Raw genomic sequence first — 18309 nt, 5'->3', positions numbered from 1 at the left:
ATAATTTTTATCACTTGTTCTATGTTGTCACTTGACTTCTATAAACTAATGTTAAAGACGTATGATAGGCATAGAAATTGGCATTTATCTGCTATTTACTACTAATCTATTTTATAAAAAATTCAAATAGTAATTCTCTATTTTATACTCTCTGTTAACATTACTAGCTGCTATGTAAACACAGAGTAATCCCACACAAGATAAATGTATCATGAGTGATTGGTATCAGTTGTATTACCTCGTCATTATCTGTGCAGCACATGTATCTATGACATCATTTGTAAACAACATGTAGTTGCTAAGCAGTGACTATATAAATCATGTGTTTTGAATAATTATTTCATTGTTCTGACAATGATATACTTAGTATATTGAAACATGTTAACTCTCAATAAATCCAGTTGAGATCTACTGACAGATGTTGTCCAGTCATCTATTCTATTGCGCCTGGTGTCTGAAAGCATTTCACAATGATATGTCTTCATCTATATAAATTTTTTAAAATAATGGGCAGTAACAGAGCTGAATCATATATAAAGTAATTCACTTTAACAAACTGTCTTATTTAGTAGGTTCTTTACAACCCTCAGAAATTGAAACAATCTTTCTTTTGAATTGTGTTTACCTCATGTGATTCAAGTCTCCATCAGTTGCCTCCCTTGACATGGACAATTGGATACAAAAAGTTCTCTATCTTCTTAAACCACTACTCCCTTACGTGGTTCGTTGTCGGGTTTCCTTTTCGGTTTTCTTGCACTTGCAATAGATTATTACTGATAACCAATAGTAAAACTAATATAAGAAACATTTTCTGCATCACTGTTATGTAATCTAACTACAAGACCATTATCCATTTATGTCTGAATACAACTTACACAAGTGTAAACATTTTACTGATCTTTTGGGTTGATAATGGGCCCCATTCTAAAATGAATAGATGTAATTCAAGCCAAATTCACAATTTTTTGTAATTTGCTCTTGAAAATTTACTTCTTAATTCATCATTTGTCATCCTAAAATGTGACAAAAATGACCCATCCCAAACAAATGAAAAAAAGGCCTGATAAAGTGTGTGTTGATGACGGCCATCTTTGTTATATCAAGAAGCTAGGAAATCCAGTTAACATGCAGTTCTGTCATTTGAAATTCTGCAGTGGTAAAAGTAACTTATCACTTGCGTTTCTTTTGTACAATCTTCAGCGTAAACAAAATACAACGCGATGTGGACTATTTCATTGAACATTTGATGAGAGCGATCATGCGTGCATCCCCATGTTTTTCTGCAATCTCCAGCGGCGTGTTTCCATTAATGTCTTTCAACTTTGGATCAGCATTTTCCGTCAGTAACATGGATGCAATTTCCATGCAGTTGTTTCTCACAGAGATGTGGAGTGGAGTGGTGTTTGCTTCATCACTGCAGTTCACTTTCATTTTCTTCGACTGAAGCAAAATGTTCACCAAAGGAATATTCCCGGATATAACAGCATGATATAATGGGTGGTCATTTTCACTGGAGATGTTGATGCCTGGATGATTGACCAAAATCTTTATCATGTGCAGGTCAGGCTCAGTTTGCCCAAGAGCAAAAATTAGAGGAGGTTCACCATCTTCATTACAAGCATTGACATCTACCTGAAGTTCAGTAAGTTTCTTTACTATTTCTGTTTTGCTGTTGAGTATGGCGAAGTGTAATGGTGGCAATCCATTCGCTGTAGTTTTCTCCATATCTGCTCCAGCCTTCACAAGTCTTTCAACTATCTCAATATTATTCAACTCAATTGCAAAATGCACTGGATAGAGACCTTCATATGATGGTGTGTTTAGATTTGCACCATATTTTATGAGTTGTGAGACAAGTTCCAAATTTCCATTCTTAATTGCAAGGCCAAGAGGCGTCATACCATTTAACAAGATGTCAATGTTCACTCCTTCGTACTTCAGTAGAAGTTCCACGCCCCAGTGACTTCCTCTCCAGATTGCAAAATGTAGAGGACTAAAACCAACAATTTTCATGGCATTGTTTTCAGGTGATTCATTGAAAGGGGTGTTGATGATTTCCTGTTTTTTCTCGAGCAAGATGTCCAAAATATCTGCATTTTCTGTTTGGAGAGACAGTTTAAGAATGGCCAGCAGGTCATTATCTTTGAGCTTGTCACACTCCAACCAATTTGTAAGAAGTTGCAGGACACCTGTTTGATATTGTTCTCTCGATGAGTCTTCAGTTTGCAGATCTCTCCAATTCTGACAATCTTGGCATTGCATGTTGATCAGATCATGGCATATGCGTAATGATAAGTCAATCCAATTTTCCTTTTCCAGACTGATCACATATCTATCAGGTAGTTGGTCCAGGTAATCTTGGTCATACCTCACCCTGTTGCGTATACCCCAACTGGACATTTTCCTTATCAGTATAAAAGGATCCAGTGAGTTCTTTCCCATCACGAACAAAAAGGCATCCCGATAAATCTCATTTGCAAACTCAAAGTGCTTCCCTCTCTTTTTGATCCATATGCCTATCATGGTCTTCAACACTGAAGTGATTCCAGCAACATCTGAACACTTCAAGCCAAAGTACTCTTTACTGACTAAACTTTGCAATGATTGAGGATTGAATGGTAATTGTTTGAAAACTGCACACAGGCCCAGAGCAGAATACTGGTTGCTGCTCCGAGGAAGATTGTCAAAATAATCTACCAAAACCTCAAATGGAAACAAGAAAAGGTTTCCTGGAGTGTGCTGCCATTTTAAATACTTTGTGAATGTCTCGCAAATACTGGGAAAGAAGAAGTAATTGCAACGGGTAGCGATGTCAAGTAATCCTCCGTATTCGCCTTCATTTTCAAGGCAAATTCTTGCCTGATATTTCAAAAATATTCTTCTGCGTTCGTCACCTGATAACCCTGGAGTTGTGATGTCAACCTTATGTTCATAAAACATCAGTTGTGCTGTATCAGAGACTTGTTCTTTGTTCATTATCCATATTATTTTCACATCAACATTTTGAACAAACTTTTGCAAGTTTTCATTAAAAATGTTCCATTCTTCCAGTTTTTCTAGATCAACAGAATTCTTCCCTAATGGATCATCAATGACGAATACCTGTTTCCCTTCCTTGGATAGGAAGTCTTTCATTTCATTTGGGTCAGATATTGGAAAAACAGCATAGTTTTTAGATCTTGTATGCAGAGCTGCATGTCTGCCAACCATAGTTTTACCAGACAGTGGAGGACCAATGATTGTCACAACCTTATTGGTTTCTAGGTACTTAACTACAGTCTCAGCCGCAGATGTTTGGCAGAAATCCCTTTCATCTATATACCAAGTATCGACCACAACAGTCATTAAATCTGTAAGATCAAATGTCTACATTAAGAATGTGATATCAGACATTATTATAGCTTTGTTTTTATACTGCATTTTCATTTGTCGAGACATGGTCACATGTTCTACGATTTTTACTGATATTGCACTGTAAACCACTTTGTTCTATTTCTAATAAAAGGGAATTTCTATTTACATCACACATCTCTTTCAACAAATAAAAAACAAACAAAAATGAAATGTAATAAAACAATTACTGCACTATCATTGGTTCAATATGAGAATTTAATGAGTACAAAAAGACATATTGACCTCGGCCTAATTATAGTGCAGTAATTGTAAAATATGCTACAATATAACTTATGATATAACTGAAAGTCTGGGGTGGTTTTCTTACAGGACAATCAAAAAGTATTTGTTTTAATAATCAACAGTATCATTCTATGAGTGGGTTTATTTCTAAACACAAACTTAGTGCAGAAAATGATGATGCTGAATAAAAAGTAATAATCACAATTCTGTAACCTGGTAACACCAAGAGGACAAATTTTATGCAATTCATATTTAAGCATACTCCACATAAAACTTGACAATTAATTGAATTGAATAAGGCCATCCTATAAAGTTACCAAAACTCATGAGAAAATCATTATAAGATTACAATTATAAATCAAAATGAAAAATACATAAATAAGACATCATTGGAAAACAATCTATAAAAATGTGTTTATCCAAAAGTAACAACCTATGGTGAAGATTTATCCAAACGTAACAACCTATGGTGAAGATTTATCCAAACGTAACAACCTATGGTGAAGATTTATCCAAACGTAACAACCTATGGTGAAGATTTATCCAAACGTAACAACCTATGGTAAAGATTTGCCAGAATTACGCAAACTTTGTCAAATGATACATCATGGGAAACCAGCCTAGTTGCCTTGATGGTCACCTGAGATAAGTAATGTTGAAAATAAAGGTTATAGGGTAGTTAGCTTTCAAGAGTCACGAAAAAGAAATTATGACTCTGATGATGGTAAGTTTTAAGTGATATGTTATAAGCCCTTAGAGGTCTGAGCCAGTGTCAATATATGCATAACATCAAAATTATCATCCTCTACTAATAATTCTTACCAAGTTATTTCAAATGGAAAATAAACAATGTTATGCTCATAAATGCTATTTTTCTACAAAAAATATAGTAAACTTCACCTCCTCCCCTGGGAGAAATGCGAGACCTTTGGGCTATGAAATTCACACTTTCAGCAAAGCACGTAATGACCCTTCCAATCACAGAGAGTGTTCAATTCTACTCTATCTGTGTTTTGAAAAGAAGATTTTTTCATTTGAATCAATTTGATCCCTTTTGACCATGCCCATCAATCCCTGGGGTCATCTAAGATCAATATGGGCATACAATCATCTTCGCTCATAATTCTGCCCAAGTTTGCAGTATTTCCATTGAAAATTAAACAAATTGCTCTCAAAAATCTCATTTTCCTAAATAAACTATCATACAGGGAAATGTGAGACCCTGGCACCATGAAATTCACAATTTTGGTAAAGCACCTTAACATACTTCCATCCATAAATAACAATAAATTCTACTGTATCGGAGTGTTGAGAAAATATTTGAAATTTGAGTCAATTGGACCCCCTTTGATCCCATCCCTGAGGCCCTGGAGGGTGGGGACTGTATAATTCATGATTTAGGTTCATCTTAGGCTAGGAAAGGTTTCTGCCAAATTTCATTGAAATCAGTTTTAAACATCTTTGAGGAAGAAGTCAGAAATGTTAAAAGGCTTTTGGATGCAGAATGCATGATCGCAATAAGTCACCATGACACTTTGTCTCAGTTGACTTAAAAATTTGCAGGTATAGCGCGCATTCAGGTATAGTGCGCAGGTATGTTTTTGGGGTCAGATTTATTAAATTTGCTAAAATATGCTGAGGATTTTCAAGAATTATGTCCACTTTGTTGAATAATACATCATGAAAAGCCCGCAGAAAATTCATCACTGAAGATGGAGATAAGGACAGTATGTAGGGTGTGAAAATGAGGATGGTTTCCTTGGACTGCTTATGGTAAGTAAGTATCGCTGATTTTTTTACATTTTTTATTTTATTTTCTCTGGAGAGTGAGTGGAGAGTGAGTCTAAAAATATTGTCAATCAGCTGACAGTAAGGATGCTTCTGCCAATAAAAAAACTCCTAAGCAGATATAATGGCCCTCACAGGTAAATAGGCAACTAACCTGAAGACATATGGGAATCAATGTATACATCAGTCAGTTTGATATTTAGACACAAAGGTAAAATAATAAATAATATTATTCTTATTCTCACCTGTGGGTTTTACAACCGGTGGTGGTTTGTCCGTTTTATTGCTTGGTGATCCTGGAACATTCTGTTCAATGGAAGAGTCTGAAAAGAACAGGTAATTGATCAGAAAAATGTAAAAACCTGATAATTTAACAAAGTAGTAAGTTGGTATTACTGAGTCGGTCTAGGAAAGTTGAATTTCCAGCAATCAATTAGATTTATACACCTATGAAGGCAAATTGACCTACACCAAGTTAGGTAAATAAAGACGTGATGTAGCTAACAATGATGCATAATACAGAAGTGACACAGCTAACAATGATATATCATACAGAAGTGACACAGCTCACAATGATGTATAATACAGAAGTGACACAGATAACAATGATGTATAATACAGAAGTGACACAGATAACAATGATATATCATACAGAAGTGACACAGCTCACAATGACATATCATACAGAAGTGACACAGCCCACAATGATGTATAATACAGAAGTGACACAGCTAACAATGATATATCATACAGAAGTGACACAGCCCACAATGATGTATGATACAGAAGTGACACAGCTAACAATGATATATCATACAGAAGTGACACAGATAACAATGATATATCATACAGAAGTGACACAGCCCACAATGATATATCATACAGAAGTGACACAGCCCACAATGATATATCATACAGAAGTGACACAGCCCACAATGATGTATAATACAGAAGTGACACAGCTAACAATGATATATCATACAGAAGTGACACAGCCCACAATGATATATCATACAGAAGTGACACAGCCCACAATGATGTATAATACAGAAGTGACACAGCTAACAATGATATATCATACAGAAGTGACACAGCCCACAATGATGTATGATACAGAAGTGACACAGCTAACAATGATATATCATACAGAAGTGACACAGATAACAATGATATATCATACAGAAGTGACACAGCCCACAATGATATATCATACAGAAGTGACACAGCCCACAATGATATATCATACAGAAGTGACACAGCTCACAATGATATATCATACAGAAGTGACACAGCTCACAATGATGTATAATACAGAAGTGACACAGCTAACAATTATGTATAATACAGAAGTGACACAGATAACAATGATATATCATACAGAAGTGACACAGCTGACAATGATATATCATACAGAAGTGACACAGATAACAATGATATATCATACAGAAGTGACACAGATAACAATGATGTATAATACAGAAGTGACACAGCCCACAATGATGTATAATACAGAAGTGACACAGATAACAATGATATATAATACAGAAGTGACACAGATAACAATGATGTATAATACAGAAGTGACACAGCCCACAATGATGTATAATACAGAAGTGACACAGCTAACAATGATGTATAATACAGAAGTGACACAGATAACAATGATATATCATAGAGAAGTGACACAGCTAACAATGATGTATAATACAGAAGTGACACAGATAACAATGATATATCATACAGAAGTGACACAGCCCACAATGATGTATAATACAGAAGTGACACAGCCCACAATGATGTATAATACAGGAGTGACACAGCTAAAAATGATATATCATACAGAAGTGACACAGCCCACAATGATGTATGATACAGGAGTGACACAGCTAAAAATGATATATCATACAGAAGTGACACAGCCCACAATGATGTATAATACAGAAGTGACACAGATAACAATGATATATCATACAGAAGTGACACAGATAACAATGATGTATAATACAGAAGTGACACAGCTAACAATGATATATCATACAGAAGTGACACAGCTAACAATGATATATCATATAGAAGTGACACAGTTAACAATGATATATCATACAGAAGTGACACAGATAACAATGATGTATAATACAGAAGTGACACAGATAACAATGATGTATAATACAGAAGTGACACAGATAACAATGATGTATAATACAGAAGTGACACAGCTAACAATGATATATCATACAGAAGTGACACAGCTAACAATGATATATCATATAGAAGTGACACAGTTAACAATGATATATCATACAGAAGTGACACAGATAACAATGATGTATAATACAGAAGTGACACAGATAACAATGATGTATAATACAGAAGTGACACAGCTAACAATGATGTATAATACAGAAGTGACACAGCTAACAATGATATATCATACAGAAGTGACACAGCTAACAATGATGTATAATACAGAAGTGACACAGATAACAATGATGTATAATACAGAAGTGACACAGATAACAATGATATATCATACAGAAGTGACACAGCTAACAATGATGTATAATACAGAAGTGACACAGATAACAATGATGTATAATACAGAAGTGACACAGCTAACAATGATATATCATATAGAAGTGACACAGATAATACAGAAGTGACACAGCTAACAATGATGTATAATACAGAAGTGACACAGCTAACAATGATATATCATACAGAAGTGACACAGATAACAATGATGTATAATACAGAAGTGACACAGATAACAATGATGTATAATACAGAAGTGACACAGCTCACAATGATGTATAATACAGAAGTGACACAGCTAACAATGATATATCATACAGAAGTGACACAGATAACAATGATGTATAATACAGAAGTGACACAGCTAAAAATGATATATCATACAGAAGTGACACAGCCCACAATGATGTATAATACAGAAGTGACACAGCTAACAATGATGTATAATACAGAAGTGACACAGCTCACAATGATGTATAATACAGAAGTGACACAGATAACAATGATGTATAATACAGAAGTGACACAGATAACAATGATGTATAATACAGAAGTGACACAGCCCACAATGATGTATAATACAGAAGTGACACAGATAACAATGATGTATAATACAGAAGTGACACAGATAACAATGATGTATAATACAGAAGTGACACAGCCCACAATGATGTATAATACAGAAGTGACACAGCCCACAATGATGTATAATACAGAAGTGACACAGCCCACAATGATGTATAATACAGAAGTGACACAGATAACAATGATGTATAATACAGAAGTGACACAGATAACAATGATATATCATACAGAAGTGACACAGCCCACAATGATGTATAATACAGAAGTGACACAGATAACAATGATGTATAATACAGGAGTGACACAGCTAACAATGATGTATAATACAGAAGTGACACAGATAACAATGATGTATAATACAGAAGTGACACAGCTAACAATGATGTATAATACAGAAGTGACACAGCTAACAATGATGTATAATACAGAAGTGACACAGCCCACAATGATGTATAATACAGAAGTGACACAGATAACAATGATGTATAATACAGGAGTGACACAGCCCACAATGATGTATAATACAGAAGTGACACAGCTAACAATGATGTATAATACAGAAGTGACACAGCCCACAATGATGTATAATACAGAAGTGACACAGATAACAATGATGTATAATACAGGAGTGACACAGCCCACAATAATGTATAATACAGAAGTGACACAGCTAACAATGATGTATAATACAGAAGTGACACAGCCCACAATGATGTATAATACAGAAGTGACACAGATAACAATGATGTATAATACAGGAGTGACACAGCCCACAATGATGTATAATACAGAAGTGACACAGCTAACAATGATGTATAATACAGAAGTGACACAGCTCACAATAATGTATACTAAACAAAAAAAGAAAGGTAACACTACTTTATTCTGCAATTAATTAATTAACCCCTGCATAAATCTTTACCAATCTTGTACGAATAAAGTAATTGATCAATTCTGATAAAACTGCAGTCATGGCTCATTATAAAACTTTGCGTTCAGTTGATTTTATTCGACTGTAAAGGACGTTGGGGTCAATTTCAAAGGTAACACCATTAGTAACGGGTATGGCCACCGTTTGCGAAGTAAACAGCATTGCAGCGTCATCGCATGGAACTCGTAAACCAGCGGATAATTCGAAGAGAGATGTTGTTCCATTCAGCGATCAAGGCTTGGGCAAGCTCCTGCAAGTTTGACGGCTGATTTTGACGTTCTCTCAGGCGTCGCCCAAGAACGTCCCATACATGCTCAATCGGTGACAAATCAGGTGATTTAGATGGCCAATCTAGCACCTGTACGTTATTCTGCTGCCGATTATTACGGTGATGTCGCAACAAATTGGGTCCAGTGTAGGGACGCCGCGCTTTCAATTGGTAGGTCCTTAACCTGTTGCAGACTGTTTGGGGAGGCACACGATGCCCAAACAATGTCCTTGTAGTCTCTACTGCAGTTACGAATCGATTGCGCAAGTGTATCAATCGTATACGACGGTCATCCCTGGCTGTCGTTTTATGGGGTCGGCCGCTTCGGGGACGATTGGATGTTAACCCAGTTTGGTTTAAACGACTTACCAACTGGCAAATTGTCTTAACACTGCAACCAAAATGCCGTGCAACTCGACGGCGAGACTCCCCAACCTGGATCATGCCTACAGCCCTTTCTCTCTGTACTTGTGACAGCCGGGGCATAATGATAAAGTTGATGGATAGCAAGATTTGGTGATTTCTAAGTCTTAAGGATCTAAGGAACAGTTGTCAGTTTGAATGTTTATGCAATTCAAGCGAAGATACAATTTAGCTGCAGAAAACCTCGTGCAGATCTTTCGCTAATACAGACTTTCACGCTTGAATGATTTTGGTAACCCCCTTGGATTTTGTAATGTAAAACATTACCATTTTCTAATGTTGCACAAACGTCATTTTGTTTTCACTCATTTACAGGTATTCGCCAAGGAAACATGTTAACCTTTCTTTTTTTGTTGAGTATATAATACAGAAGTGACACAGCTAACAATGATGTATAATACAGAAGTGACACAGCTAACAATCAAATTGCAATGAGGGATGTGGCTCGTGTTTCTTTGAGAATATTTACATTTTCGTGTCATAGAGTGAATTGATGAGATTTTTAAAACAGAATAATGATGATAATAAGGATTTGATGGCAAATTATTCATATCTGACAAAAAAATATGTTCTGTTGTCATTTGGTAAATGCTTTTGGATACATTGCTGAAATAGATCACTTGGGAGACATCTATTTGAATTCCTGTACAGAATGAATCATTGTAAATTGTAGTATATAGTCCCATATACTGAAACTTATACCAAAGACATATTAGTGCAACATTGATTATAAATACAAGTATAAATCACATCATCCTCATATCCTGAAACATCCTAGACATGTTGAATATGTTTCATAGTATAATCGATTAAATGAGGATATATTCCAGGGCTCTCACACCCCATTTTGGGACTGGGGCCCGGGGCCCGGGGCCCTTAGAATTGGGAAAAATAATGGTGTTTTCCTTAGAATTGGGAGAACTTAGGGTCTAAATTGGGGAAAAAAAGATACTATTTTGCATTGGGAATGGGGCCGAATATTGGCCCCAAATCTGGCAGATCGAGAGCCCTGTATTCTTCCATTTCCTATCCTTGTCAACATTTAAGCATGAAAAGCACAATTTTGGATAAATCAACGCAATGATAAATTTACGCACACAATTAGAACAAGCATCTTTTAAAGCAGTATCTTAAGCATGAAAAGCACCATGACACTCTACCATAATTTTTTCTGTTTTCCTCCTCTGCCATTTTCTTGATTTCAACAGCTGTGTATCTGACAATTTGTTCGAGTATATCCGACTTGTTTGAACTTATCACCTCTTCTTTCACTGTCGAGATTATAAAGTTCGTAATTTTTTCCAGGTGTTCTTCCAGTAGCCTCTCTATATTTTTAACAGTTCTGTCTTGGACTAAATGATCAACTCTTTTTTCAATGTCATGCACTGCCGTAACAAAACTGTTGATTATGGTTGTCCCAACCTCCTGCTGAAGAGCCTGTGAATGTGCTGTTGACATCTCCTCCATTCCGTTTTTAACAGCATCAGATATGCTGGTCTGTATGGCATTACCCACACTCTTTAGACTGTTGACTATGAGATCTTCTAACTCCACCCTTGTTGTTTTTGTAGTCTCTTTCAGCTGCATTTCCCAAGCAGCCCTGGAATCTTGCAAAATCTCTGATCTTTCATTTTTCAGCTGTTCAACTACATTTTCAATACAGTCTTTTGTACGTTTACTGATGTTTCTTGTAAGGGTTTTGTTAAGTCTTCTATTCTTACGAGTGCCTTTTTTCACAATGTCCGAAACCTGACAAACGACACGATCACATAAATCTTCCTGGGTCATGGAAATATGTCTTATTATTTTTTCTACATTTTTGGACGCATCGACTATCCATTCATCAACTTTTTTTTCAAATCTTTCATCTATTAGGTTAGTTTTCATTTTGATTGAAGTTTGTTCCATTCTCTCTGGATCTCTACTAAGCCGTTTGAATGAACGTGTCAAATCCTTCCAAATGGTTTCAAAATTTTTGTTTTTAATTGGTCTTTTTGTGCGGTAATGTGCTAGAAAGTTTCGATATATGAGAATACGACAAACATCATCTTCAATCGAAGTTTCATCCTTTGTAGGCATAATGTTCCATGCCTTTCCGGGGCGATCTCTCATATTGCGAAAAACAAATATCAAAAGTGACACATCTAATTCTTTTAAATCAACCTGTATTTTTCTTGTATCAATTTTATCCCAATTTTCTTCTCCAATGTTTTTCCGATATCGATACATCTTGTCCCTGCGCGATGAGAGAACTTGTTGTAATCCGCTTGTTCTAAGGTACTCACATATCTCTTTTTGATCAGGAGACAAGTGAAAAACCTTCCCAATGACCTGTGCATCAAATTCATCAATCCTCGGTACATGTCCATTTGTAGGAAAAAGCTTTTCAAATGGAAAAGAGGAACTCAATCCGCCTTCAGATTGAGCTCGTTCAAGACAGTTTCTTTGGTCTGCAAGCAGAATATTAAACACTTCATCCAAGATCACCTGTTCCAGTACCTCACACCCCGTGCTGAACAGATACAGCACCAAACGACAGAAGTTGACATTTTGACTCTTGTCATTCTTTTCCATCTCATCCAGTTAAACTTTTGAAAATTTCATAAAAATGTGTTGAATTCTTCCAGTTCTTCATATACTTGACTCTGTAATGAAATAAAAGTCACAGTCATATAACTGAAATGTAGCACTAGCTTACAATGAAACAATTACAAGATAACAGAGGAATCTTAGCTCCCAGCCTCAAATGAGATTTAATTGGTTCTTTGGATTTTTTCTTTCTTTTACCTGCCTTTAATAGATTTATTGAGGGGTGAATCATACACAACAGAAACCTAAGTATGAAATCTAAATCATATCCATTTCATCAAAACTGAAGACCAAGGGGAACTTACAAATCAGTTTGAACAACAATGTTTCAAGTACTTTGCAAAACAAAATAGCGATTAAAAACTTTTAATTGCTTAAATTAAAGATGGCTGCCAGATGGTCATTTTGTTTGATCAATCTCAAATTCAAACATTCATGAATAATGAATAAAATTCATACAAAATTTGAAAAAAAATCCATCTTATCCTTTCAAAGTGGACGAGCACCATTGCGTAAGAAAAGGGAAGCCAACCTACAAACAAGAGGCCCATGGGGCCTGTACCACTCACCTGGTTATTTCAGTTATTCAGTCACATAAAAAAATTCTGATATGATTTCCCAATTGAGCCTTGACTTTGTGGCTGAAGAAAAGTTCATTTTTTACGAGAGAGAGAAAAAAAAAAACAAACTTGAACAATAACCTTTAATGAAAGGATTTTTAAGAACTTAAACATCCCCTCTTGGATACTACATCTCTGGTGTCAGACTTCTATTTTATACAAAATTGGGTTCTTTTCAAGTAGGTATGCTCCAGAAGTAATCTGGACAGCGTCAAGTCATTTCTACAAGGATCCGAATAAATTTTCTACATTTCCATATTGGGCCCTGCCCCTCATGCTCCATAAAGCTGAGACACACTGTTAATCTGCGTCACTTATGGACACTTCAGACCAAACTCGGAGACAATCCTTGGATTCCTTCTGAAGCAAAAGGATTTTTTTAAATGCTTTATTTCTTCATTTGGAGCCCTTCCCTCCAACCCAAAGGGGCCCAGACCCACTGTTTATAAAATAGATTGCCTTTTACCCTAGGATGGTTCAGGCTAAATTTGGACAGAATCCTGACATTCCTACTGAAGACGTAAAGTTTTCAATAATTTGCTTCAAATCACCTATCTGGCCTTGGTCCTTTCACCTCTAGATCAATGACCCACCGTTTATACAAATCTGATTCCATTTCACCCAAGGGTGACCAAATTTGTTTGGACAGATTTGAGCGATTCCTTCAAATAAAGATGGATTTCAAATAATTTGCTCGATTTCCTCTCTTGGGCCTCACCCCTCTTGCCAAATGGGGACAAGACCCATCGTTTATGCATTGTTTTATCTTCCCCAAGGATGATCCAGACCAAATTTGAACAATATCAAATCATCCCAACATGAGAAGTTTGAACTAGGTTTACATCGGCATCTTTCAAAGAATTTACAAATGTATTTTACTTTCGTTTTCACATATACATTATACTGCCATGCTTTACTTAATATACTTGAGATCATTATATAATTCGTCTTACCTTTGACCAGAGACGTATATATCACATGTGATACATACGTCTCTGCTTTGACACTGTAGTGTACATGTGCTAATGATTCTGAGTTCATTACAATTTGTCACTCGCAAACCAGACAAAGAGGTACGAAGTAATATTGCATCCGTTACTCGGTATAAGGAACGATAACTCTGGATAGAGGTTGCAAATAACCTTGCAGATTGTCCTGCAAACCAAGACAAAGTAGGAAGTAATATTGCACTAATTAGTCACTCAAGGAACGACAACTCTGGGTAGAGGTTGCAAATAAACGACATACGGACTAAGACCACAATTAAATACTTCCGGGTTCAGTACCCACGAATGAAGTCCCTAAAAAATGTATGTATGTTAGGGAAAAAAATAATATGCCTCTTTGAATTAGATTTTTGCCTATAAATTTGATGTAGATGTGTTATAGAGATGATAATCTAACTGTCAGTGTGTAAATCATTCATATTGAACATGTATTTTGTGCTGCAGGATCCGGTGTAAAAAGTCCTGTTTTCACCTTTACCCCTGACCAGGATGTATATAATTGACGTTGGTGACACATATGGAGGTATATCTCCAGAAAATGCCCAACATGATGGGTTGAAACTTTTACATTTTGCTTCTCAGATGTTGATCTTGGCCAGGTGAAATGGAAATTTGCAGATGAAACTTTGGGACTTAGTTATGAATTTTAATGTTACAATGAAACATATAGTGAAATTAATTGTGGTCTTAGTCCATACCCGTCGTCAGAATACTCTTGTAATTTGTACGATCGAACAGAGACGTATATATACGTATGTGATATATACGTCTCTGGATCGAAGATGTGTGATTTCAGTGGCGTATATATCACATACGTCTCTGATATAATGCATTATGCTATTAATTTGGTTTCTTTTAAATTCATAATTGGTTATAAAGTTTATGTATTAGTCCTAAACTGATTACTGTAACATGTGAAGCCCACTTTAGTACTGCGCGTCATTTCATTTAAAATCGATCCGTAAAATACATATACTGTGATATGAAAGATAAATTTCCCGTCGATGATTTTTTCATGAATGAAAATGGTTTCTTTAAAGATAAATGTGTGTCTTTTCATTTAAACTTGTGTTTTGATATTTGTTTTGTTTGTTCAAGTAGAAATACCGTGTCATCAACTATATATAGCCATGAACATGAAAACGTCGATAAATCCCACCACGCGTGATTCTAAATTTCGATGTATCGAAGTTTATGGTAGTCACATGATCTTCGAAATATCGAAGTTTGACTCAGAGACGTATGTATATACGTTTCTGTTTGACTGTATCTTCATTAACATTCGATACCACACGATTTCCTGACCCCCGAGCTGTCGACACCTACCTACAGGCTTAGAGTACCCTTGTTACCTGTCATCAACGTTATAGTGTTAGGTTACATCATTCACCAACAGTCTTTTCTATATATATATATTCCATATATTCTTCTGGAATATATTGTGTAATTCCTGTGGACTTTTTTTTTTTTTTTTGATGTGTTAATTCTATCGGCAGACCGAGGATTAATTAGACAACAGAGTTCCCGAGAAATCCATCAGAAGGATAAGTACTTTTCAAGATTTCTTATTAATCATTTAGTCGCTATCTCGTATTTTAGCGTCGGGAACTGATAATAAATAGTATCCTGGTCTGTATAATTTATTATTTTTTAGATACCTTGTTTAAGGAGTTTTATAGTGATACTATAGTTATAACTAGATTCAGCTATATATCAAATACAATAGGAAGGTCCAAACAGTATTAGGTAGAGTTATAATTCTGTAGAAAATATTTCATATTTTATATATCTCTGATACATATAACCTTTATTTTATCTATTTTCTTATCGGGCTATTCATTTCGGACCATTTTTAAGACGGCCTTATAAAGTGCCATCCCAACCCCAAAAACAAAAGAAATACTGTATCTGGTTCCTGTCCATTGTCTTTCCGTGGCCAGATATCACACTTTCACACCTGACTACACAACCTCTGCTATCCAGACCACTCACTTTCACGCTTGACCGCGTTCTTTTCTCAATCAAGGTCTCTGTCGCTCCGTCTCCAGGTAACACACCTGACCTTTTATTCTAGACTAATTAGGATCTCCCCACAGGAATTCCTCTCACCCTTTTCCCTCTGTCAACTAACTACAAACACAACATGGCTGGCCCAACCACAAACAAACCCGCCGTAGTTATACTGACCCCTAGGGATAAAAAACCACTACATGCGGGACGTGTTCGCGGGGACATATCCCAATACACAGGGGTAACCAGTGACGTCAGGGACGTCAAGATGCTACCATCAGGTATCATATTAGTTCTCTGCGCCACAGCGATGTGCATAACAAAGGCGATGAAAATCGCATGTATAGATGGTACACCATGTACAACACGGCTATCTAAACGGCCATATACAAACTCCCCACCCAGACGCAAACAAAAAATAACTCGCACAACAACAAAGGGGGTCATCTATCGGATCCCCCTCAACACGTCATTAACATCATTAAACAAAATAAACAATGTCAAGACAGCCAGTAGGATGCACAACAAAGACAAACAACCTACTACATCCATCCTACTGGAATTTCACTCAAACACTCTACCTAAAGAAATCAAATTTAACAAAATCACATATCCAGTAACAAAATTCAACGTACCACGCAAACAACAAAAACCTACTACAAAGCATACAAAACCAAAATATTCCCAGTGCTCGACAACCCAAATCACCTACAACAAAACTACAACAAATCGACTGTACTCGGCAGTCGTACAAAACAACACTCCGCAAAATAACACAAACAAACACACCAACACTACTACAACCATTAACTCACAAATAACACCTACACAACACGGAGTATTAGTCACCACAGAGCTACTCGGCAATATTGTCCTGTTAGCACGTGATCAAACACTCACAGACAGACAAGCACTACAAAAAGTCAGGGCCCTAATAAACAAACAAAACGGGTTCCCGGCACCTCAAGTCACACCCATAAATAAACTGACACAAACAACACCCACACAAACCTCACCAACACAGCCAAAACCAACACAGTCCACACCAACAACATCACCTACACTTTTCCTAACACAAACAACACCCCAAACCTTAATAACAAACACACAAACCAAAAACACTCCTACACAACAAACAATACACCTTCTGGATAGTTCTGGAGAGTTAGACGACTCGTTTCTGTCCAAACCTCCCACACCTCGCTCTCCTACTGGATTGTGTAGACGTAGGACACAAACAAACAATAAAACAACACCAAAAAACAAACAAACAACACCGACACGCCCTAACACCAGATCACGGGCAAAACACACCGCCAATCAGCCGAGACCTGGAAATAGCAAACGACAGCTTTACTAGAGCCACAAGCAACATAAATTTAATATAAATACCCATTTTCTTTCGCGGGTATATTAAATGACCAGTCAGGCCTTACTGTCATGCATTGGAATGCAGGAGGCCTTAAGCCGAAAATTTCAGAATTAAAATCATTTCTGAACGAAAATGCTCCCGATATTTTATGTATTCAGGAAACAATGCTTAAACCTAAACACAAAAGTTTCAAAATTAATGGTTACAATCCACCATTTAGGTACGATTCGGACCAAGGTTTGGCAATATATATAAAATGCGGAATTGCATACAAAGAGTATGAAATCAAAGACCAAGATATTGTGGCTCTAGGAATAGAACTACACAACAAAACAAACAAAACAGTCATACTCAATATATACCTCTCCCCCAAAAAACCAATTCCATTTAATTCCCTGGTGAATCTGATAGAAAATATCGACACAGATAACATCATTGTAACCGGGGATTTCAATGGACATCATACATTGTGGGGAAGTAACAAAAACAATTCCCGGGGAGAAACAATACACAAATGGGCAGATGAGACTGGTCTAACCATACTAAAT

General features: G+C 36.2%; 1 protein-coding gene across 1 annotated transcript; it reads right to left on the bottom strand.

Annotated features, from left to right (window-relative positions):
* Nucleotides 1-1227: 1227 nt before the first annotated feature.
* Nucleotides 1228-12737, bottom strand: LOC132559349 (uncharacterized). The gene is made up of 3 exons (XM_060223958.1): nt 11324-12737; nt 5670-5747; nt 1228-3350 (listed from the first exon to the last, which is right to left on the bottom strand). Exons 1-3 carry the CDS (start codon nt 12735-12737, stop codon nt 1228-1230), a joined length of 3615 nt encoding a protein of 1204 aa, XP_060079941.1.
* Nucleotides 12738-18309: the final 5572 nt, after the last annotated feature.

The sequence above is a fragment of the Ylistrum balloti genome, unplaced genomic scaffold, assembly GCF_031769215.1.
Source record: "Ylistrum balloti isolate Yb309-2 unplaced genomic scaffold, AGI_CSIRO_Ybal_v1 Utg370894, whole genome shotgun sequence".
Taxonomy (NCBI): domain Eukaryota; kingdom Metazoa; phylum Mollusca; class Bivalvia; order Pectinida; family Pectinidae; genus Ylistrum; species Ylistrum balloti.
This window is presented reverse-complemented; position numbering and strand designations above follow the sequence as displayed.